This window comes from Fibroporia radiculosa (assembly GCF_000313525.1).
Source record: "Fibroporia radiculosa TFFH 294 genomic supercontigs, scaffold3508, whole genome shotgun sequence".
NCBI classification, from domain to species: Eukaryota; Fungi; Basidiomycota; class Agaricomycetes; order Polyporales; family Fibroporiaceae; genus Fibroporia; species Fibroporia radiculosa.
In genome coordinates, this window is record NW_012133387.1 from 40,467 (window position 1) to 62,278 (window position 21,812).

The window sequence follows — 21,812 nt, forward strand, 5'->3', positions numbered from 1 at the left end:
GGTTTTGAACGGGCCAGACCCTACCCCCGCCGGACCCCGCACGACCGCGGCGGCGCAGGGCCTGCCACCGGCGAACGGCGCGGCGCATCTGCCGGAGCGGGCGTGTAGAGCCCCTCTAGTGGGCGATGGCGCGCTGTCGAGTGTCTGGAGACACCCCCGGCCACAGGGCGCCGGCGTCCGCGAGGATGTGCGTGCGCGTGGTGAAGCCGATGGTGCTGCGCCACAGGATAGCGACTCTGAGGAAGGACTGGTCGCGATGAGTGGCGCTTGGAGCTTTAGGGTGTGGGATTCCCCAGCACGCGTTTGTACAGCCTGACTTTGGGGGATTCATGTTGTGATCACATAATGCCATCGAGACCCACCTCCGGATGCTCATGCGCCACCGCCATCGTTGCCCTACCGTGGAGACGCGGGATGGCACTGGGCAAAGACGCGTCGGGAGTTGTTGCGGCGCCGACGACGGACTCACAATAGGCCGCCAGGTTTGAATGTCCACTCGGCTCATGAGAGCATTCAAACGATGATCGGATGAATACATACATACTTGCCCTGGGCGCCGAGTGTAGACTTGTGCACGTGACTTAACGCCTGGCGCCCGACGCGATGGTAACGCCATGGCGCAAGAATTGCAGCGCGACCCATGGTCTCCCTCACAAGCTCGCGCGCACCGCCGGTAAAGGCATCGCACGCCTCTTCCTCATGTCTCTCACATACGCTACCGAGAGGCAGGTCGCCGTCGCCGCCGTACGGCGGGCCTGTGCCCTCACCTCGTCCGTATTCAACAAGCTCGTCAGAAACGAGACGCTGACAAAGGACGATAAGAGCCCGGTCACAGGTAAGCCGCGTTCCGCCTGCTCCGACGTACGCGGGCGGTCCTTGGGGCGCGCTGCTGATTCCAGAGGCCCGCGACTGACCGCGTCTGCCGTTCGCAGTTGGCGATTTCTCGGCGCAAGCGGTGATCAACACGATCCTCGGGCGCGCCTTCCCCTCGGACGCCATCGTCGGCGAGGAGGACTCGGCAGACCTGCGCGCCCCCTCGGGCGAGGCTCTGCGGAGCCGCGTAGTCGCGCTCGCACACGACGCGCTCACATCAGAGCTCGAGCCCGGAGAACAAGAAGCATGGGGGATCGGCCCAGCCCACTCACACACCGCGGACGAGCTCATGGACGCGATCGACCGCGGCAGCCACCCCGGCGGTCGCGCAGGACGTGCGCGCGCTTCCTCTATACGTGCTCTGCCCCGGACTGACTCTATGCGCCGTGCGCGCCGTGCAGGGATGTGGACGCTGGACCCGATCGACGGCACGAAGGGCTTCTTGCGGGGCGAGCAGTACGCGGTCTGCCTCGCGCTCGTCGTCGACGCGCGTGTCGAGCTCGGCGTCATCGGCTGCCCGAACTTGCCCGCCTCTTCCTCCTCCTCCTCCGACGCGGCCGCCCCGCGCGGGTGCATCGTCGTCGCCGTGCGCGGACACGGCGCGCACCAGCTCCCGCTCGCCGCGCCGCTCTCTGCTGCGGGCACGCGGCTCGCGATCCCCACGCTCGGCGCGGCGGAGCTGAGCCTGCTGGAGAGCGTCGAGAAGGCGCACGCGAAGCTGTCGTTCAACGCGCGCGTCGCGCGGGTGCTGGGCGTCACGCGCCCGCCGACGCGGATGGACAGCCAGGCGAAGTATGCCGCGCTCGCGCGGGGGGACGGCGGGGTGTACCTCCGCATGCCGACGGGCACGGGGTACCGCGAGAAGATCTGGGTGAGTGCGCGCGCGTGTTTGCGTCTGGGCTGTGCGTGTCTCTTACGGGTCTGTGCAGGACCACGCGCCTGGGTCGGTGTTGATTGAGGAGGCGGGTGGTGTGGTCACCGATTCGCGCGGGCAGCCCCTAGATTTTGGCTTGGGCAGGACGCTGGGGGAAAACTTTGGGGTGGTAGCTGCGGGAAAGGAGGTGCACTCGAAGGTGTTGGAGGCCATCCGTGTCGCTCAAGAAGAGGAGGCACGAGAAGAGGCGCAGGAGCAAAAGCTGTAATAATGAGTCGTGGCGGCGTATCAGAAATTTTGTGACTAAACGCACGTGTTGTCCAGGCTGATGTCGTGTAACGCAGGCCGGATAATGAAATGTCTTGCAGCTATTTGCGGTTTTACGTGACCGCCTATTGCGTCATTCTCATTCGCCGTCTGAAGTTAGTATACATGACTCATGTCTTCCAAGCTTGCCTGTCTAATCCTTATTCCACTCCTGCTCCGCACCAATTTCGCTTTGGGCTATACCGCCGTGAAGCATTGATTCATATGCTGGTGTGCCCATGATTTGATGCTGAGGCTATGAGAACTACTGAATAGGTTGCGAAGATGGATCCACATCGCGAACGCCATTTGGCACATGTGGTGGACTACGCCACTCTACTTACCTCAGGGCCCGCTCCTCGACCGACCCACCGTGGCTCTGGATCACTCCGAATGCGATTCCTGCCGTGGGTGTTGAGTCTCAACTCCAGCGCGGCGGATGACGACCCGATAAACAGATGGGCACCGGACTGCTCACAGATCAGAGGGTCGTTGCGTCTCAACAGAACAGCTCATCCGTTTCGCGGAAGTTGACAATTGTGATAGTAGTTTGGTGTGGTTTTGGCAAAGTCCAGAGCTCACTGGGTTCTCTTCCATGGATCGATATCATACAGAAGCTCGCGGTTCATGACCGCCTTGTTGTTCAGAAGTCCCCAAAACGCCTTGCAGTGCGGGACCGAAAAGGGTTCCGAGGCTCCTCGTGGTCGACATCGATTGACCACGCGACTTTGTACTGTTTTCAAATGCACCTTGAGCACACATGTTGACACCGTTCCTCTCGGATCCCAACCATTCGCGAATTGAATAGACGGTTTTGTCCACCTCGTCCACCTTCCACCTGGATGGGCTCACTTTTATGCCGTGGCATGAAACGTCTGCGCGCATCTCGGTGTTATAGCGGCCAAACTCTGATCGGTTGGAAGGAGGTGGCTAGAAGAGGCGTCGTCACCGCGAACCGATTCCTGGCGCATCTTGACGTAAAGGCTCAGCGCTCAGACCGCAGGATCAGGTGCGTCCGCAGAATTTGCAGAAAATCTTGCACATGTTGCTCGGGTCAGAGTGGCTTTGACAAAGACAGTGGCAGGCTGTGTAGACAGATGGTTTGTATATGCAATTGTAGTCCGTCGGGAAGGAGCACTGATGGACGATTTTGCTTTCCACTCCAGGCGAGGACGAGATCCCTCACTGACTCCGAGCTCGACTGACGTTTGTTTGAGCTATGCTCGAGGTCATATCCCTCTGCCTTGCTTCCGGAGGTCGGCTGCATGCTGCATAGATCTTGTGGATGATCCGTTCTAATAAACACTGTCAGACAAGTCGGGCTAACTAGAATAGGAAAGCCTGATCGCATCTACGTTCTTGGCAGTAGAATGATGCAGTACTTCGACTGCTCGGCTAGCCATCTGCCCAGTTTTCAGCAGCTTTCTTGAATTGGCTCCCACTGAGTTCTATCTCCAGGAAGAGGTGGAGGCAGGCTGCATCAGTCTCAGGAGAATGCGCGGGGGCGAGTGCAACGTGATGCCGGCGGAGGGTGCCGATGCCGGAGGAAGTAAGTTCTGATCGATGCCGCTCGCTGGCAATAGCCAGGCCTGTGCGTCCCAATAACGCCTCATGGCATAAATACACATCCCCCCTCCCGACCATGTCTTCGTGTTCCCGCCATCCTACGCCCTGCGCATCCTTCTCAGCACCCCCTCTACCAACGCTCTCGTCGCCGGGAACGTCCATGAGCAGTCATGGAATACAATAGCACACTGGGTGCCGCGTTTCTGGGCCAGTTCGCTGCGGCCATGTGAGTGTATATCTTTTCATCCGCATTGCGAGCCGTGCTTGACCGAAGCCGACCCAAAGCTTGTATGGCATAACTAGCTTGCAGACACTCACTTACTACAAGTTGCATGGACGGGATCCGCAACTCCTGCGATACCTGGTGCGTCCGCTATGCTACTACGTGATGGCGCTTTCGGAGCTCATCATCATGACGTTACAGGTTTTTGTCATATGGTAGTCCCTGGTTTCAGATTCCACAGCGTCTTGCTGATCGCCCTTATTCCGGACAGGATCCTCGACAGTCTTCACATCGCGTTGATCACGTATTCGCTGTACTACTACGTCGTTTTGAAATTTGGAGATCCGCTGGCCATTTTGGAACCTAGCTGGTATGATGGAACAATTATTCACGGTTGCATCATAATGACAAGGACCATCTCGTTTTATTCGCTTTTCCAGGGGTATTATGGTACGTGTTCTTGGCTTAATGTCATTCGGTCAATCATTGAATTTCGCATCACTACCTGCAAGGCCATGATCATGGTTTCGGTTCGTGGCTTTTTCGCATATATGCATGCTGAGAGGCAAGACTGACACCAAACAGAATGTCAGCAACAGTATCGTCCGGGGGTGAGTGAAGGCTTTGCTTGTGCAAACTCACCTGCTGAATTTCGACTGTAGGGTCTTCAGCCATCGGTTATGGAAACGTGCGTTTTGTGCGACTATATGCTTTATCGGTACCGACGTACACTACATCCAGTGAGCAGAGCCATGATCTTGCCGCTGTTGATCGTGAGTGCCGAATGCTTTTGCTGCCAAGCTGTATTTAACTATATGTGGCGATGAAGGGTGTCCTCTCCTTGTATATTGCTGGTTGGTCCGACTCTGTTGATGATGTCGCATCACCGTGCTTATATTTTCATCGCTCGTCTAGCGGATGGTTTCTGTGAGTTTGCATTGTATGACAATTCATTATATGGAACACTGACGAGTCTTATAGACTTTGCGATCCGGGGGTTGGCGCATATTCTCTTCATCGAGTGTTTTGACCTGAATCACCGTGTCCAGGTTGCAAATCAAGTCGTACTACGACATTCATCACTTTTCAGTGCGTACGTATATAATATGTATGGATCCCACCATTCATCCCACCTTCAACTTGCTGTGTAGTGGAGTTTATATGTCGGCTTTGCGTTTGAGGTCCTCACTGACGGTATGACTACCGTCTCACAATGTCTTCTCCTGCGCCGACTCCGCACCGGGATCAGATGGTATGAGTGACGGCCATACATACACTCTCTTCTGCTTGAACCTAACTACATGATCTCTAGCACGGACTCGGTTATCGCAATTCTGATAGTCTATAGTATCAATACGGGGCTGTTCACGAGGTATGTGCATATTCGATAAGAATTACTTTGAACCAACGTCTGCAATCTAGCATATGCGCCATACTGTGCCTTGCCACGGTAAGAATACCATGTCTTCTCCAGAGAAACGAGCGTTAAATCCCGTTCCCTCGCCCTAGTATATCGTTTTCCCGTACGGATTTATCTATTTTGCGTTTTATTTCATGCTCAGCAAGCGTAAGCGAGAACCCGCCATTCCCTCATCGTCTCCATGGTGCTCACTTCACTCCCACAGTCTATGTCAACTCACTCCTCGCCAATCTAAACGCACGGGCAACGATCCTTGAGCGGATCTCGCCAGCCCCATGCGCGGTGACCCTTGACAAAGGGACAGTGTCGGACAACGTGTCCTCGCCTGACAGCAGCCGTCTCTGGCCGAAATCAGTCCAGGCATGTCATCCCGTCTATTGCTTCGCTGCGCTAAATTTACCTCTCGCCTACGCGACAGTTCACCAGCGTGGTAGACCCGATCTCGCTGACGTCTACTTGTGCGCGAGAATCGATCCCCATGGTAGACTGTGGCGTGGCTGGCTGAGTTTCTGGGAACTCACGCAGTTTTACGGTACAACCGCTTTCTCGGCCTTCCCATACCTACGCTTTGCGCTGCAGTGCAGCCCGCCTGGTCGCGTGGCGACGTACTCTGCTGGCGGAGTCATTGCATGTTGTGCGTGACAGCCCCGCAGAAGACGCTGAGATATTGAAACGGCTGTCCCTCATAGCATCTCACATGTTTACGTCGATTGCCACTCGGAACGTGCCTCTGAGCCTGGGCGGCGCAATGAAGAGATAGTTGGCGAATCACTACTGTATTTGCACTACTTTAATTGGTAGATCTCTGCCTAGTTTCTAATTCTCAGTGATGCCCCTAGTATAACAGGATTGGGACTGTAGGATACCGTGATGCTCGTATCGTGTATGCTGTATTTAGCATCGGACCTTACGACGTCATGCCTTTGTGCTGCAGGAGCGCACAATGCAGAGGTTATTGACTGTATTGATTCTTCGCGGGAACAATGGATACAATCAGATGGCGATCGTACGCCAAGATCTACGTGTGACGACGGGCATACTACTGGCATCCTGCGTGCGTTTCGCACTCAGCGAGCCGATCATTTCGATATATTCTGTACAGGCCTTCAGGATAGATTGCACAAGAATATTACTGGAAGTACCTCCAAGCGGAGGCACACTTCATTGACGCGCCATCATAGATCGGTCGACTTAATTATATCTTCTGTCAACTACTCGTCTATCAATTGTTGCGGTGATCTGTTTAAGTCATGGACGCACCTCTGGAATGCTTGGTAACTCAATAGTGTGTTTGAATATATCACCAACAAGGCACCCCTCAATACGGCTCCAGATTTTCAATTGCGCCCGTAGGCAAATTACAGTCTGCATCGCTCCCGCTATCATTGAGGAACGATGGTCAAGGATATGGTTAAATATTGACATTCCTTCAAGGTTCGATGTTGGGACGGGTAGGAATTATCGCATCACCGAATTCGATGTAAACCTCCAGGTGCGGTCTTGACCTTACCTGCTTCACGGTAAAACTCTGCCCACGAATGGCCGCCGACATCTCTCCCAGGGATTCCGACTAAGTGACGTTTCTCTTCCGCCGGACCGAAGACTAACTTTGAGCCGTTCAAGATGTGCCGATGTGAAGTTTCGCAGGATGACACATGCATTCTCCATCATCGGCGTATCTATGGGAACGGTGAGGTCATCGACCAAGATCAGGCGGAGAGAGAGAACTTGTTGCAAATTTGAGAGGAGAGTGGATATTCGGGAAACTTCGCTAGGAGAGTGGGTATTGAGAGCGAGATGTAATTTGCGTCACGTTGGGCTCACCTGGCGTCAGAGTTCTTTTTGTGAGTCTGTATTATATCCAAGCGATACAGAACAATTCAAAGACGGCCGCATAGAAGTCCCCGTGAAAGCCAGGCCCAGGAATGAAAGTGTGAGCCGCCACGTAGCTCCAGGATATGAAGGCGGACAGGATTAGGTGAGTGACTTGCAGGGCCCGAAATATCAAGCTGACGGCCGGATCATTTACAGGTGAAGCATTGTTTCAAGGAGACGCAGCGTCCGAATATTCATGGACGAGAGCGAGGCATGTAGAGCCTGAAAGCTCATATCTTTTGCCTCACAAACGTTCGTTCATTTCAACTCGAGACCGTACAGGCTCTGGAGCTTCCTCAGGAGCGACGATCATTCCTCTGCATGGACAGGGTTGAGTTACACCAGGTAACCGGAAATCAATGCAGGTCGGCGGACACATAGCGCGAGACTTGGCGAGTTCAATGGCATTCGACCGAAGCGATTGAGTCTCGGTAAGCTGGTGATCCTGAGGCGGTAGAATAAGTAATTCTGTGTCTCTGGGAGCCACGCACGATATGTGAGGCTGCAGGCCAACAGCGCAGGCCAAAGGTGGTCAATGACTTCGTCCCAGAGTTCAGCAGGAATGGTCAGTTCCTTCATCATTTTTGAACATTTTGAAGGCCTGGAGACATGTACGAGTGTAGGGATGGTTGTTGAAATAGAGAGGGCGACGGCGAGTTTGAGTGATGTTGTGTCGAGCCGCCGTCGACCAAAGAGGAAGAATTGCGCCGCGGTGCGCGCTCGAAGTCGTTAATGAATCGCGAGTCACGTGCACATGTCCGGAAAGGGGCGGATTTGGGCGTCTGTTAGGGCTACATAATGCGGGACCGGCTGGACTGGGCGACGACAGGCGACTCACTTGGTCCTCAGCTTTCCCCCAGTGAGTGGCCAGTGTCCGCGCATCTCTCAAATCAGTACAGCTTCGGCAATGTCTCGTCCATTTTCTCCCAGCATATCTGGTATAGCCTATCGTGCCTCTGAGGCGTCCTCGCTGACTGCTGCGCCGATAGGAATTGCCCTGCACGTCGAAAGCGGCGGCGAGCACACCTCTGAGGTATTAACCTACCACAAATCGGGAACTCGTGAGATCACTGTCGGGCGCATGTCCCGGCAGGGCCAGCGCAGGAGCGCATCGTGCTCGGATCGCGCCCTCTTTCGTTGCCCCGTCGTCAGTCGCACTCATGCAAAGATCACTCTCACGGAGTTTGGCAATGTGAGCTTATATGCTGATCGATTGTATGCGCGATGAGCTTTATGCTCGTCTTTCCTACAGGCATATCTTGTCGACCTCAATTCTCACCATGGTACCCACATCTTACGCCCTGGTGACACTGTCTCCAAGCCCGTTACACCCACCGTGCCCACCGTCCTTGCGGATGGCGACATCATCACTTTCGGCAAGACGGTTGGCCACGATGACAGCATCGTCAGACCTATAACAGTTCGCGTAAGGCTCCTGTTTGGCGGCGACAGCGCTCAGGCTACGACCCCTGTTCAAGACTCGCCTTCGAATCCCACGCCCATGGACAGCACCACGCCTTCGCCTACTGCGCGTTATGGCTCGAACGGACGTTATCGATTCCCTGGTGATTCGTCGTCCTCGTCTTCCGATGATGATTCAGACATCGAGGAAATACATCCTCCGCCCCTGCCTTCGATAGTCTTACCCGCTTCAAGTCCATCGGGACACCCATTCATAAGGAGCGATGCAGAGCGACGGCTCCAGATACTAAGAAGTTTCCTTCCGCCCATACACGCGTGTATCGGTCCTCCTAGCCCGCTGTTCAGCGCGCAGGCATTGTACGACTCGATCACTGAACCACTGCCCGAAATTATTGCTGAAGTGGAGGTCAATCCGCCATTCCGTCTGCTCTCACCATATCCTCCTGGCGGCGAACTATATGCGCCAGAGCCGAGTGTCATCGGAGCTTGGCCTTCGCCTTCGCCCGAAGCCGAGCCTCGGTCTCCTTCTCCCCTTTTCGACGACAACTTCCCTACCGAGGGTTCGATTTCTCCTAGTGACCATCCCAGCGTGTATCATAGTGTGACGAGTGGCGATGAGAAATGCCTCAGCCCGGCCCCCGCCGAGATTGAGCACGAGGCGCAAAGTTCGGATATGGACGTCGAGATTGTGACTGACAAACATAAGGAGCAGGAGAAAGAATGCCACAATGTGATAGATACGGAAGAATCGCGCCCTGTTGTTTCTCGACAGGTTTGTCGTGTGGATATGTTTGATGCGCGTTCATGCTGAATAAGGAATATATAGGAACCTGTCCTTCAGTACCTGACAGCGTCGGACGAGCAAGTGAGCAGGAACATGGTGAGCATACTCTTTTTATTTTCAACATAGAGATAAACTTTGTGTGAGGAGCGGATCGGGTTGCAGAGAAATCTGTCTCCGTTGTCGCTCCTCGCCAAGTCTGTCGTGTGAGCATGCTGTCTATGTCTACTGAATATGAATTGGACAGGAGCCTCCCCATCAACATTCTACCATCTCCGTTGACCTAATAGCGTTGGAGGAACGAGTAGACAGAAACACGGTAAGCATGCTTATGCGTCTCAGAGACCGACTTGCTGAGAGTGACGTGGCCAGGATGCCATTGCTGAGCTGCGCTTCCACCGCTACCGAGACGAAATGAGGGTCGATGAGCATGTCCAGGAGATCAGGGACCGCATGAGCGGGCTCGACGAGCACATGCAGGATGTCAGTGTCGGGGTCGCAAGTGAAGCGTCGGCACGAGATAGTGCGATGGCGAATGCGTTGTCGCGCTTAGACATTGTACAGGTGCAGATCGCCAAGCTGGAAGAGTTCACTCTTGCCAGGAATGCGGAGCGGGACAGTGCAGCCACAGACCTCTTGAGCGGTATCAAGGAAGCGTGGGAGCAGGGTATGTTCCAGAAATTCCGTGGCGATTCTGTTCGCTGATCTTGGGTGTGCAGAGGTGAAAGCGATCCGCGAGGATGCACAGCAGCAGATCGCGCGTGAGTTGGAGCACATGAGGCTTGCGCGCACCTGGGTGGAGGAGACTGCCGCGCAGGTGAAGACACTCTTGCCTCCACAGCCGGTGCGTGTCTGTCACTAGAGACGCTGTCTTGTCTTATCGCATTTTGATCGCACAGGCCGTGAATTCACTCAAGCGCAAACGTTCAACTGAGGCGGACGAGGCGGAGGTTGCCGGGGCGGAGGAGTCGGCACTCGTCGTGGTGCCTTCGCCTCATGTCACGAAGCGCCGGCGCACGATGCGTGTTGTGAGCACGATTGCGCAGACCGCTACGGCGGCGGCGGTTGGCGCGGTCGCTGCGTGGACTGCGCTCGCGTACTATTGAACGTTGCAGTGGATGCAGCGCCCGAGCGTGGAAGTGGACAGTGCAGCGCGTACTTGTTGAGCAAGTCGTCCTCGAGTGGGAGTGTATGTTGAAAGAGTGGCGTTGGCCAACCGGTCATTTGATAGGTTGCATCTCCTTAGTCTAAGTAATTTCGTTCAGGGGGTGTTGTTGTATGATGTGTATATGGAGCAGATTTGTGTATGTACGTGATTAGGTATGGAATGTAATGTCATGTTTTCACCATCCAACTATTGTCACCGTTGCCCGGTGTAATGTAAGACACTGCTCAGTTTTGGGAGTTGTGTTGGCATTTGCTTGGAGATGGGACCAGTCTCGTATCTCGGCCAGGCCTGGGCACGCAGACACGAGCTTATATCCTGCATGCACGCACGTTCGACCTGGAGAAGCGCCCTTGCATCGCCAGAAAGATACCGCAACACCGCCGTGGGGTCACCTCTGCTGGCCAAAAGGGCCACCGGGAGGGGTCCGTGCGCGAAACTTGCGGAGGCCATAGCTCACCGATACTCTGATCAAGAGGCGATGTCATATCGACAGGCCGACGGTCAGCGCGCGCAGGGGCCCGGCGTGTGCGTAGATGCTAGAATGGGTGAGAATGTCTTGCTGGACATGGGTGCACGTCAGCCGCGCGTTACCGCGAAGACCCTGGGTGTGACTAGTTGGCTGCTCACTGCAGTTTCGAGGAGCACAATTGGGCCCACTGGAATTCATCACGGCGGCGGCGGGGCACAGATCATCGAGTTCCGAAAAGGCGGGCATCGCATTGAGTTGAGCAGAAGCGGGTTGGTCTCCTGCGAGCAGATACCTCCTTCGACCTTCGCTCTTGCAGGCTCCAGATATCTGTCTTCCACACGTTTAGGTGCGAGACCACGGATATCCGCATATGACAGGCGGGTGAGTCCCTATGACCCAAGGGTCCAAGATGGTGGGGAGCAGCTTAGTCAGCAGAAGGCGCAGTCAGCCGCCGCACTCGCTCCTTCTCTCCCTACTTAAGCCACAGCTCAAGCGAACGGCAGCACTCACTAGCATCTTGCAAACATGGCCGATACCAAAGTACGTCGCTCCGCTTGTCTCCAGTGCTTCACTCACAGCCGTCTCCCAGGGCCCAGTTATCGCCTCTAACAAGCTGGCGATGTCCCGCGCACTCGGTGCCGCATTCCTCAATCATCAGGTTCAGCAGCTCGAAAAGACCGTCTCGAATACAGGCCCAGGGGGGAATTGGAGAGAGCGGCGTGCTTCCAATCCCACGGATAATTACTACAACTATGGCCACCCCGACGGACGCCGTCCTCGCACGCTCCCTGCGAAAATGCTCAAGAAGCGGGACGGCGAAGGAGTCGATCATGACGGCGACGAAAGGGTGCGATGGAAGGACCCGAAGGAGGCAAAGGCTCCGAAGGACGCTGATATCGTCGTCGTCGATGCCAGTGTGCTCGTCCACGCTCTCGCCCAGGTCAAGAAATGGTGTCGTGACGGCAGAGAGGAGATCGTCATCGTCCCGCTCGAAGGTGCGCGCTCTCCTCCCTCTCAATTATGACCATTCCCAACGTGTGACGCACTTCAGCCCTCAACACCCTCGATCTACTCAAGAAGGGTATGAGCTCCCTCGCCCAGCGTGCTCGCGCGGCATCTCGCATCCTCGAAGCCCAGGTGGGCACCAACCCTCGCATCTGCGTGCAGCGCGACGACGCATTCGTCCCCTGGGACTCCATTGTCGAAAGGCAGCTCCCTGGTGCCCCGCCCACTGGCTCTCCCGAGTGGGTGCGCCGCACCATCTGTTGCGCGCGCTGGGAAGTCGAGCACGCTGCGGACGAAGACGCCCCTGAACGCAAGTCCGACGCGGACCCGGGCCACGGCGGCAGGAAGGTCGTGCTCGCCGTACTCTCGCAGGCCCCCGAGGCGCAGTCCGAGGCGATCCACATCCCGTACTCCAATGCATCCTCGTCTCCTGTGCCGCTTCCCGCACCGCAGATGAACAGACACGAACCGCGCTCGTCTGGTGCGCTCGTAGCGCAGTGGGCGGCGAAGGCCGGAATCCCGGTGCTCGAAGTGGCGCCGTCCCCGCCCCCTGGAGCGAACGGACCCGCTGGAGACGCAGCAGCAAACGGACGTCACTCGCCGCAGAACACCCGTCGCTCGGGCGAGGAGGAGCGCAGCAAGCGCGGAGCACGGAGGAACTCGTACCTGCGTAGTGGCGGCGAGCGCGGCGGTGCGCCCTCGGGCCGCCCGGGCTCGAGTGGCGGACTCGTCGAGCGCCCTCCTGCGGTCATGGCAATGATGGAGGCAGTGGCCCAGCCCAGCCGTGTTGTGCGCGTCCTCGCGCGCGGTGAGAAGCTCGACCCGGATACTTAAGCCTGTGTACGCAGACTGGAAAACATAGCCGCTCAAGGTGCGTCGATCTGGGTCGGTGACGTCTCAGCGTCCTGGCTGATCGTCATAATTAGCCTCATAGACTTAGCATTGGATCAGATCCGACTTCCAGAAGTGTTTCGTCCCACATTTGGGGGACGGATGGGCTGTCGGAACGGTGCCTCCGTCTTGGTTCTGACGGTCAACCCCAGCAATTGGGCTCGTGGAAAGTGCAGGTTGGTCGTCCTGCACACGCTAGGATTGGGTTCCTCTCGCACCATTATTGCCTGCCACCTGCCTGCAACTCAGTGACATTCCTTCTCAGAGAATCTATGTCTCCGTCCCTTATACGGCGTATTGAATAGCGGGCTCGGCCATGACAAAAACATACCTCTATGCGAACTTTCTTCTTCCTCTTTAATCCCCATCTGTGTACATGTACCTTGTTCGTATGATTTTGAATACTATGGCTCGTTTTGCCTTTGATTCCCGGTGGCGAATGAGATTGAACTTATAAGAGCCGATCGGAGCGCGAGGGCTCTCACACGCGTGTGTAGGGGACAAATGATCAGTCAAGCCTTTGCATTCTTGGACGCCTGCAGCTTCGCCTGCATTACATTAACGAGGTAATTCATATTGTCCTGCTTCTTCTGTATCGTCTCCTGCAGCGCCTCAAGGTTCGTGCGGATGAAATCCACCTTTGCCTCGTAGTGCTTCAGCGCCTGCGCGCGAGACTGAGACGGAGTGCTGAGCAGGCTGCATGGCGAGACGGGTAAGGGGCTCACCTTCTTCACATAGTAACCCGTCCCAACGTCGACGATAACGTTCTCCGAGTCGTGGATCTTCCCCGGGACGTACAGTGAGTTCGTCAGCGGGACGAGCACCGTTTTGCCTGTCGAGCGGAATCAGCCAAGTATTCGTAAGCCGCGCGCAGCCACACACCTTGGTTATCTGGCTTGACCTGCTTCACGTTGTCGATGCATGCTCGGAACTTGGCTTGCGCCTGGCGGAGCTGAGTAAACGAGGTCGAGAGGTGGTTGAGTTCCTGGGCGGGAGCGATCAGCGACGAGGTCCAGAAGCGAGGGACACAGAAGAGAGGGGTACTTCTTCTAGCTGGCGCCGGACATCTGCAAGCTGGGGTAAATCGAGGTCTGTAACGTTGATTTGTTGGGGTTGTGCGGCGGACGCCATGGTGTGTCCAAAGGAGTTGGTGGCAATCTCGGTTAAGCTCTCTGCGAATAGGGCTATTCATGAACACATATTACTACTACTAGACCGACAAGTGTAGCATTCGTGGTGTAGCGGTAACATTGGGTCTTCCCATGGCCTAGCTCCGGGTTCGACTCCCGGCGGATGCAGCCGGATCACTCCCGATAACTTTTGTTTTGGTAATCCTGTGAGTCGGCAGGACCTTCATCGGTCGTAGTTTTGATCCGTTCTTCTTCTCGTTCCGACGTCGATACCACTTGGATACCACTCAGTACTCTCGCATATTCCTCAAGTTATAACTTGCATTCTACGGCACGACGAGGCGAGAAGTGCGGCAGCCATTGCCCGTGAGTCGTTGACAATATGTCTTCGAAGGGAAAGATACCGCAGGACATAGGTATGTCGCAGGCTTATTCGCACTGCTGCCCTTTAGCCTCAACGACTCGGCGCAGTTGCGATCTTCCATGCCGCCTTCCACCCGACCCAAGGGAACGTGATAGATTGGTCGCTGAAAGCAAGTGATGGTAGTGTGCGCCATACAACGTTCCCATTCGCAGCTTATGGGGCCGCACAGACTTGGACCTGGGGCATGTCGAGTTCAGCTGCCTACCGAGCGGCTTGCACCTGATGGAGCGGGATGTCATGTAAGCCTGTCCGTCGCCGTCGTCGCCATGTCGTTCAGACCCTGTCTAGATACTTCACAAAGGGCGAGCACTCCGGCGTATGCGTGTTCCACCGACAGAAGACTACAGAGGAGGGACACCGCGGCTTTCGGCTCTCCTCGCTCGGCATCCTGCTCGCCAAATCTGCACGACCTCGTCCATGGCTTCACCTACCTGCTCTGAAAGAGGTCTTCCGCTCCATGTACTCGTCGATAGAGGACAGAGACGTGCTGGTGCCTCTGGATGGCGATTGGGACCCGGCAAGGGCGTTCTTTGAAGAGCGCAAGGTCCGCCGTGCAGACTTGGGCGGGGCAGGGGATTGGAATGGGTGGAGTGCAGAGCTGGAAGACGACGCCCCCGACACCGACCCGACGGCCCACCTCCCCCATCTCCTCCGTATCATCGGGCCCTCATCCTTGACGCTATACAAGCACGTTCTCGGGCGTCGGCGCATCCTTATATATACCCTCCCTCCAGTTGAAGCTGCCTGCATCCTCTGCCAAGTCGCCGCCGATATCTGCTACCAGTATCAGACCGAAGGAGAAGACGACACGCTCCCTGACGCTGACGATGAGCCACATAGAAAACTGAAGGGCAAGTCCGCAGCAGGCGTGAAAGTGTTGGGCATGGTCACCCTGAACGACCTTTCCAAGCTTGAAGAGGAAAGCCGGACAGGCCGTGGGTGGGTTGCTTGCACGACGGATGCGATTTTCCTGGAGAAACCATCATATTACGACCTTCTGATTGACCTCCGAACATCGACGCCCAACACCCGCCCCACTTTCTACGTGTCCAAGCCAGTAGACCAGTCAAACGGTCGGGGACCATCACATCGGCTGTCCCTTGTGCGATTCACATGGAGTGATGTGAAGCTGGTACGTCTCCCGTCGGTTTTTTCACCCATTCGGCTCTTAAATCACTATTTCTTACAGTGGACAGAGCTTGAGCGCCTGCTCCAACTAGATACCGGGGAGCACATGGACAGATGTTGCGATCCGTCCCTCGGCTCTCGCCAGAGCACGAGCTCGTGGACGGACATCTGGCGCGTATACGAGGACGTCTGCGTCGTGTGCGCCGGACTCTGGATGGGCTCCTGGCGCACCCAGCCGACTCTCTCGTGCGGTGCCCCGGGCGGGCGGTGGGAGAATTGGGGGAGCATCCGTCTAGAAGGCGAGGAAAGTCTGTCTCTGCGCAAGCAGTCGCGCTCGTACGTGCGCCATGTGGGCATGGGTGTTGAAGGCCGCCCTGCGTACGACGCGTCCACGTCGTCCGGGCGGACCCAGCGGCGCTCGGCCAAGTCGAGCAGTCTATCCGTATGGTCGTGGACTACCAGCAAGGGGGACGGCCAAGGCTCGGGCACCGCACCGGCGGCAGGGCCCAGCGACCCTGTCGACTCGGAACCCACGGCAAAGGACGTTGCTATGTCTGTTCACATCGAAGAGAGCCAGGGCGCACGGCGGACGCAGCAGATTATAACTACGCTTGCCCTCCTTCAAGCGTTCCATGTCAATACGACTGCCATTCTAGCGCGTCTCGCAGAGCTCCTTCCTCAGCGTCGGTCTCAGCCCAGACACGACAGTGGAGAGAGTAATTCCACGGTTATTCTGACACCAAAGGATGTCATGTCATTTGAGTTGGGACCTTTCAGCGGATTGGATGCGCGATTCGTCGAGTGGCTGGGAGAGGAATACGGAGGCGGGTCGAGGGTCGTCGCTCGGCGGAATTGGCGTGACTTGATGGGGCTCTTATTGGGACTGAGCTCATAGGTCTCTGATCAATACTATGTACTAGACCATAAAACCATACAGTGAGATTGAGGGTCAAGAGCACCAATTCCAACTGTGCACATAAAGATGGGAAACAACAAAATGGCGACTTGGCTGAAACTTAAGCAAGTAGGGAGGTACCGGTTGGCTCGAGTCAACAAAAATGTAATCCTCCGATACGGGGAATCGAACCCCGAGCTGCCGCGCCCTCTTGAAAGGCGGCAATGTTAGCCGTTACACCATATCGGATGTGTTAACATGTCAAAGTCCATTAATTCTGGCTTGTCTCGGCTGGAGACGTCAACAACATATTGGCGTCTGTACACTGTGCACGTAGATGAAGTTTGTGTACATTCGAATATCGATACATATATTCCGTTAGTATGTTATAGGGATCCAGTAGCAGTACGACGTAGAAATAGCATAAGCCACAGAGGAAACGGACATGTGAATGACTACGCCTTCTGGCCGTACGTCTTCAACACGTCTCGAGTCAATGACCGCAGCATCGCGACGGTAACATATGGTCGGTCGGCGCTATCTGTGCCGCCCGCAGTCGACACTATGGTGCTGGGCGGTGGTGAGTAAGCCGTCCCGTTTGGCATCCCGAGATCAGCACTGGTGAGACTGGTCGATCTCATGCGTTTATTTGATTGAGGTGCTTGCAGACTGCAGTGACAACAGGCTGTCAGTACCTCAGGTTTTGAACACCGAGCACACACGGACGCACCTGTCCGTCAAGACGTCATCATCTACCGCTTTTCGCTTGGGAGATCCTCGCACGTCGTTACGGGGGGGAATGGGAGTGAGAAGGTATTCTCGCAGACGATCGTTTTGTGATTCGATAAACTTCTCGAACTTAGGCACGCTAGTATGGAAAGCGAGAATGTCCAAGCTGAAAATCGAGGATAATTCTGCGTCGACCATATTGGCAACCGTCGCGACGGGTAAATCGGCATGGGCATCTAAGAATGGACCCATCATGTATCCTATAATCTAGTGAGGTGGTTTAGATGAGTCAGGGAAGGAGTACTCGTACCTTTCCCCAAATGTAAAGGAGTCTCCAGATCTACTGGGGTTTTGACGTGGACCTTAGGAGGGTGCCCAAGAAGAACGAGCATCGTCTGAGCCATTTCAACTTGTGTATATTTGATAGCCTCCAATACATGCCCATAGCGGAACCAATCCACTATATCAATATGAGAATAGTCGAGCAGGCAACTGTTATACACTTACGCGCGTCGTCCACCCAACAGAGGTCGAGCCAATCGGACATCCTTGCCTTAAATGGCGTTTGGAAAGTGGATACTAGACCTGCCCATTCGTGTTTAATATTAAATCGTACAATGTACCAACATGAACAACGTACTTTTCCATGATACTCGCGTCTTGGTTACATCCAAGACATCAATATGCACGTTCTCCAAAAACTCGGTAAACTTGGCATCAAGGTCAGTTGCATTGGAGGCAATACTGAAAGTGTATGCCTGAGAGACGACCTTGCGTGTCTACTCTAGCGCGTCAGCGCTTTTGGATGACAGACAGACGCGCAAACTCACCATGTCAAGGAAATCGCTCTCGTTCTCCGCTTCACCACCGTCCGACCATTGTATGGTCACGAGTGTCCGACTAAATGAATCTTCGCTAGAAGAGATACTTGCTATGAGGTCTCGAAGGCGAGCGCAATCGTCAAGTATTCTGTATTTTCTGCGGAACATCCCCTTTCAGTAAGGAAGCCGGGCTATGGCTCTGCGCGAAGTGCATACCTTTCAAGCTCATCAGTTATCCCTTCAAGGGGTGTACGCTCAAAAACGATGACCCCGGGACATCCACGAGTAGTCGCTGGAACAGCAGGATCGGCCGGAATAGAGAACACACTCTCAGAGTCCCATACACCAGAGGCAGGAACATCGAATTTGTGTTCTAACCAGATCGCCGTCCCATCGTTCTCCGGATTTAGCGACAACCATATCCTCATGGCTGGTGGGATCCACCCATCCAGACTCTGATTTCGCACCTGGGCACGCACAGCACGCAGCAGTGATCCTTGAGCCCACCGTCGTTGGTGCTCCGCATGGTTCTGGTAACAGGGAACAAGAATTGTATCGTGAGAATTGCGATTCGCGCGAAAAGGCCAATACCGGGCAAGAGGGAATGCTGCACCTCTTTCAATCGACGCGCCAAATCCTCGTCTGCAAGTGGCTGAACGTAGGAGGTACTGACCCTTCGCTTTGCACGCTTGACGCTTGACGGTTCCACGCTAGAGATTCTACGCTTCGTCTTCTGACTTTGACTAGGCTTGGAATTGAGACTTTTTGATAGTCGCTCTCGTTGCACCTTCGCTTGATAAGCGTCACTCCGGCGGCAGGCTTCCAGCCACGCTGCTCTGTCAGTAGCCCTCCTCATCCACAGCTTAAAACACCTTCTGACTAGAGGTGCAGTTTTTAGATATTCAGATAATCGTGCGTCGAGATCGACAACAACAGCTTTCTCCTTCCCTTTCCCCTTATGGAGAGATGAGTGGCCGTTGATGGAGATCTTTTCCTGTGTCTGGATTTGAGGGGTAGGCTTGAGGGACTCGGAATATGGCACCTGAGGAGAGGGGCTTCCTGCAGGCACCTGGAAAAGCCTCGAAGCCGTGGGCGACTGGAGCTGCAACGGACTTAGTATCTCAGACGGCGCAAAGGCGGGCATCTGAAGCGCCGGGAAGCTAAGGATAGATTTCTTCCTCACGCTCGAGGTGGAAGGACTGTTTTGTGAATTAGGATCAAACCATCTGGCGGTAGGCGTAGGGGGCAGCGCGAGGGGAGGCAGTTTATTCATGGGGGGAGGCACTAGCGGCGATGCCGGTGACGCTAGACCTGTGGTCAGAGCAGGAGGTACCGAGATAGATCCCTGGTCACGAATTGGTGTCTGAGACTGAGGAGACGACGAAGAACTCGAAAAATCCCATAGAGTCTGGCGTCTCGAAATAATGCGTGGAGCAGGTGGGCCCGCTACGTCGCCAAGTGCCGATGCTTGCTCCCGTTGATTTAGAGATGATATATCAAAAGGCGGCTGCGTTGGGGGAGTGGTGGAAGGAACTGATGAGAATAGTGCGGTTGCTCCAGAGGAAAAATTGCTGATCTTGCTTGGGGAACTTGGCAAATTGCTAGTTGGTGGAGAAGGCGCACTGATTGGAGGTGTTAAGAAGAAGGATGATTTTCTGGGCGTGAAAGACGGCGCTAGAGGGTTCGGATTCAAAGGCGAGGACGAATTATTTGACGGGGGAGTAGCTGGTTGAACGATCCCAGATGTCAGGAAAGAGTCGTTAGCATTCTCCCCGAATAGCACAGGCTGTTGAATTGATGGAAATTTTGCGGCGCCAGACGAGGGCACAGTAGTGCTCTTTCCCTGAGAGAAAGAAAATCCATCAAATATAGACGGGGCCGGTTGAGATGTCGGAGCTGGATCAGGAGCAGGTATCGCGGGCGAGCTTGACGAATTGGCGGACGTCCCGAAGACCGACTTCACAGCACCTCCAAAAACTGATCCCGACTTCGACCCTCCAAAGACAGTAGACGTACCAAATACGTTGGGTGTAGAGGTTAGGCTTCCAAAGGCGGAGGTTGCAGGCGCCATCGGTGAACTCGCGCTTGTAGTTTCTAAATTACCAAATGCCGAAACAGTTTTAGCAGATTGTTCGAAGGATGAAAGGCCATGCGTGACGCCGGTGGCGTCAAATGGTGGCGGATTCGTGGGTACCGGCGTCGGAAGTGTACCAGATTGTCTTGACGTGTGGCCTAACGCAGGAGCAATCGCATCCACTAAACTTTGCCCTGAAGATGGCGTAGAAATACCATCGATGACTTGCGGAACAGTCAACTCGCCGCGGATAGCCTCGATATCATCGATTGTGTCCGGCCCAAAAAGTCTCTCCAAAATGCATGCAACGAGGTATATCATCACGACATCGCCTTGCTCTCTGAGTACGGCCGCAAGCTGACCAAAAATCTGCATGCCTTCTGCGTCAACAACAAGGCGTGACGTCTTCGATATAGGTGCACTTTTATCTTGTACGTGTAGACGGAATTGTGTGGTGTATTGAAAAACGGGATGATTCGTGATCTCATCGGGAATGTCTTCGCGTCGTTCACGTTGATCTCTGATGTGGATGAGTCGATGGTAGACACGCATCTCCAGCTCGGTGGGGGCTTGGTATTTGCCTCGCTGATCCTCATAGAATTCCTTCAAGCTTTGTAATGCTACAGATATATGTTTCTTCTCTCTTCTTCACAATAAAGAAATGAAGAACGTACTATTCATAAGCTGCTGTTCCTCTAGAGCAACAGAAAATCTAGGATTTTCACGTTCAAGATGAAGGGCCAAGATATGAAACCGTGCGCAACGGTCATGGCATTCAATGGCAAGTGGGCCCTGTTCATGCTGCATGGTGAAATCGCTCCTCACGGCACGAGAACGATCACGAATGAAATCGTAAGTTTGAGTGAAGCCACCTCTTATAAGTAAGTCGTGGAACAGATAATTTAGCGTTTTCTACCAAAGACAATAAGTGGCCATGCAGATAGATCCTAGGAACATGAACTCACTTTCAGCACCGTAGGTGGACGCAAATCAGACGGTAACGTCTTATCCCCAGCAGCACGTTCGTAGATCTTGACGGCACGTCTATGATCCACCCGCTTCGTTCCCGGTATCTAGAATAATCCAGCGTAGCTTTCGATGGTGGGCTAGCCATGTTGAATCAGCCGATTACTTACCACTTCCCATTTATCGAGGTTGTTCTCCCGTTCACGTCTGTACCGCTCGAATCTGGGACACATGTCCATACACGTTCCAACCATCGTAATAGCTTCGTCAAGACGTTTTGAGACGGTCGGATCATCCATTTTGCCCTCCGCTATAGCTCGCTTACGTTCTGCTTCTCGAGTTTTGACCAGCTACACGAACGTAAATTGCTCCATGCTGTATGTGTAATATCGGAACTTACTTCTTGCCAGAAACGTTCACGTTCTTGTGGCGTCTCTGGATCTGGTGTCTCAGTATGACTATCAATATGAATATCCTCGCCCATGCCATCATCGTCGAAACTTTTCTCTTCGTCTGTGCCGCTGGCAGCATCTTCATGTTCGTTACCGTCAGGGATACTGAGGAAAGGTGAGGAGGAAGTAGCATCTCTGTTTCTACCTCCGCGTCGTCTAGCAAGTCCGCCGCGCTCCCGTCGTTCACTGTCACTTCCATGACCGTTGCTGGTGCTGTTCTTCCCGGCGACCCACTTCTTGTTCTTGGAAAGACTCCTGCCTCCACCGGAAGCGCCTTGCATGCGTGTTCCGTGCCCTGTTGAGTCCATCTCAGCAGAGAC

At 54.8% G+C, this 21,812-nt stretch overlaps 8 protein-coding genes across 8 annotated transcripts; 5 read left to right on the plus strand and 3 right to left on the minus strand.

Annotated features, from left to right (window-relative positions):
- Positions 1-603: 603 nt before the first annotated feature.
- On the plus strand, positions 604-2,015 carry FIBRA_04831 (uncharacterized protein; the record flags this gene model as incomplete). Its single annotated transcript, XM_012326617.1, has 3 exons — positions 604-835; positions 933-1,744; positions 1,803-2,015. 3 exons carry the CDS (start codon positions 604-606, stop codon positions 2,013-2,015), a joined length of 1,257 nt encoding a protein of 418 aa, XP_012182007.1.
- A 1,433-nt stretch (positions 2,016-3,448) lies between these two features.
- FIBRA_04832 (uncharacterized protein) lies at positions 3,449-3,781 on the minus strand (the record flags this gene model as incomplete). Its single annotated transcript, XM_012326618.1, has 1 exon — positions 3,449-3,781. One exon carries the CDS (start codon positions 3,779-3,781, stop codon positions 3,449-3,451), a length of 333 nt encoding a protein of 110 aa, XP_012182008.1.
- Positions 3,782-4,007: 226 nt separating this feature from the next.
- FIBRA_04833 (uncharacterized protein) lies at positions 4,008-6,022 on the plus strand (the record flags this gene model as incomplete). Its single annotated transcript, XM_012326619.1, has 17 exons — positions 4,008-4,057; positions 4,114-4,212; positions 4,283-4,292; positions 4,355-4,372; positions 4,428-4,453; positions 4,505-4,530; positions 4,584-4,615; positions 4,672-4,696; positions 4,758-4,769; positions 4,824-4,839; positions 4,892-4,931; positions 4,994-5,094; positions 5,155-5,214; positions 5,265-5,292; positions 5,352-5,409; positions 5,468-5,896; positions 5,952-6,022. 17 exons carry the CDS (start codon positions 4,008-4,010, stop codon positions 6,020-6,022), a joined length of 1,101 nt encoding a protein of 366 aa, XP_012182009.1.
- A 2,022-nt stretch (positions 6,023-8,044) lies between these two features.
- Positions 8,045-10,446, plus strand: FIBRA_04834 (uncharacterized protein; the record flags this gene model as incomplete). The annotated part of the gene is made up of 7 exons (XM_012326620.1): positions 8,045-8,329; positions 8,390-9,331; positions 9,386-9,439; positions 9,588-9,659; positions 9,713-10,007; positions 10,060-10,184; positions 10,240-10,446. The coding sequence occupies 7 exons, from the start codon at positions 8,045-8,047 to the stop codon at positions 10,444-10,446; spliced, it is 1,980 nt and encodes a 659-aa protein (XP_012182010.1).
- A 1,056-nt stretch (positions 10,447-11,502) lies between these two features.
- On the plus strand, positions 11,503-12,816 carry FIBRA_04835 (uncharacterized protein; the record flags this gene model as incomplete). Its single annotated transcript, XM_012326621.1, has 3 exons — positions 11,503-11,517; positions 11,567-11,972; positions 12,029-12,816. The coding sequence occupies 3 exons, from the start codon at positions 11,503-11,505 to the stop codon at positions 12,814-12,816; spliced, it is 1,209 nt and encodes a 402-aa protein (XP_012182011.1).
- Positions 12,817-13,385: 569 nt separating this feature from the next.
- FIBRA_04836 (uncharacterized protein) lies at positions 13,386-14,004 on the minus strand (the record flags this gene model as incomplete). Its single annotated transcript, XM_012326622.1, has 4 exons — positions 13,386-13,547; positions 13,599-13,705; positions 13,756-13,858; positions 13,918-14,004. The coding sequence occupies 4 exons, from the start codon at positions 14,002-14,004 to the stop codon at positions 13,386-13,388; spliced, it is 459 nt and encodes a 152-aa protein (XP_012182012.1).
- Positions 14,005-14,385: 381 nt separating this feature from the next.
- On the plus strand, positions 14,386-16,450 carry FIBRA_04837 (uncharacterized protein; the record flags this gene model as incomplete). Its single annotated transcript, XM_012326623.1, has 5 exons — positions 14,386-14,419; positions 14,475-14,546; positions 14,597-14,666; positions 14,716-15,559; positions 15,617-16,450. 5 exons carry the CDS (start codon positions 14,386-14,388, stop codon positions 16,448-16,450), a joined length of 1,854 nt encoding a protein of 617 aa, XP_012182013.1.
- Positions 16,451-16,905: 455 nt separating this feature from the next.
- Positions 16,906-21,800, minus strand: FIBRA_04838 (uncharacterized protein; the record flags this gene model as incomplete). The annotated part of the gene is made up of 12 exons (XM_012326624.1): positions 16,906-17,119; positions 17,181-17,439; positions 17,490-17,639; positions 17,687-17,764; positions 17,820-17,958; positions 18,010-18,157; positions 18,217-18,530; positions 18,614-20,694; positions 20,749-20,986; positions 21,040-21,147; positions 21,211-21,390; positions 21,441-21,800. 12 exons carry the CDS (start codon positions 21,798-21,800, stop codon positions 16,906-16,908), a joined length of 4,269 nt encoding a protein of 1,422 aa, XP_012182014.1.
- Positions 21,801-21,812: the final 12 nt, after the last annotated feature.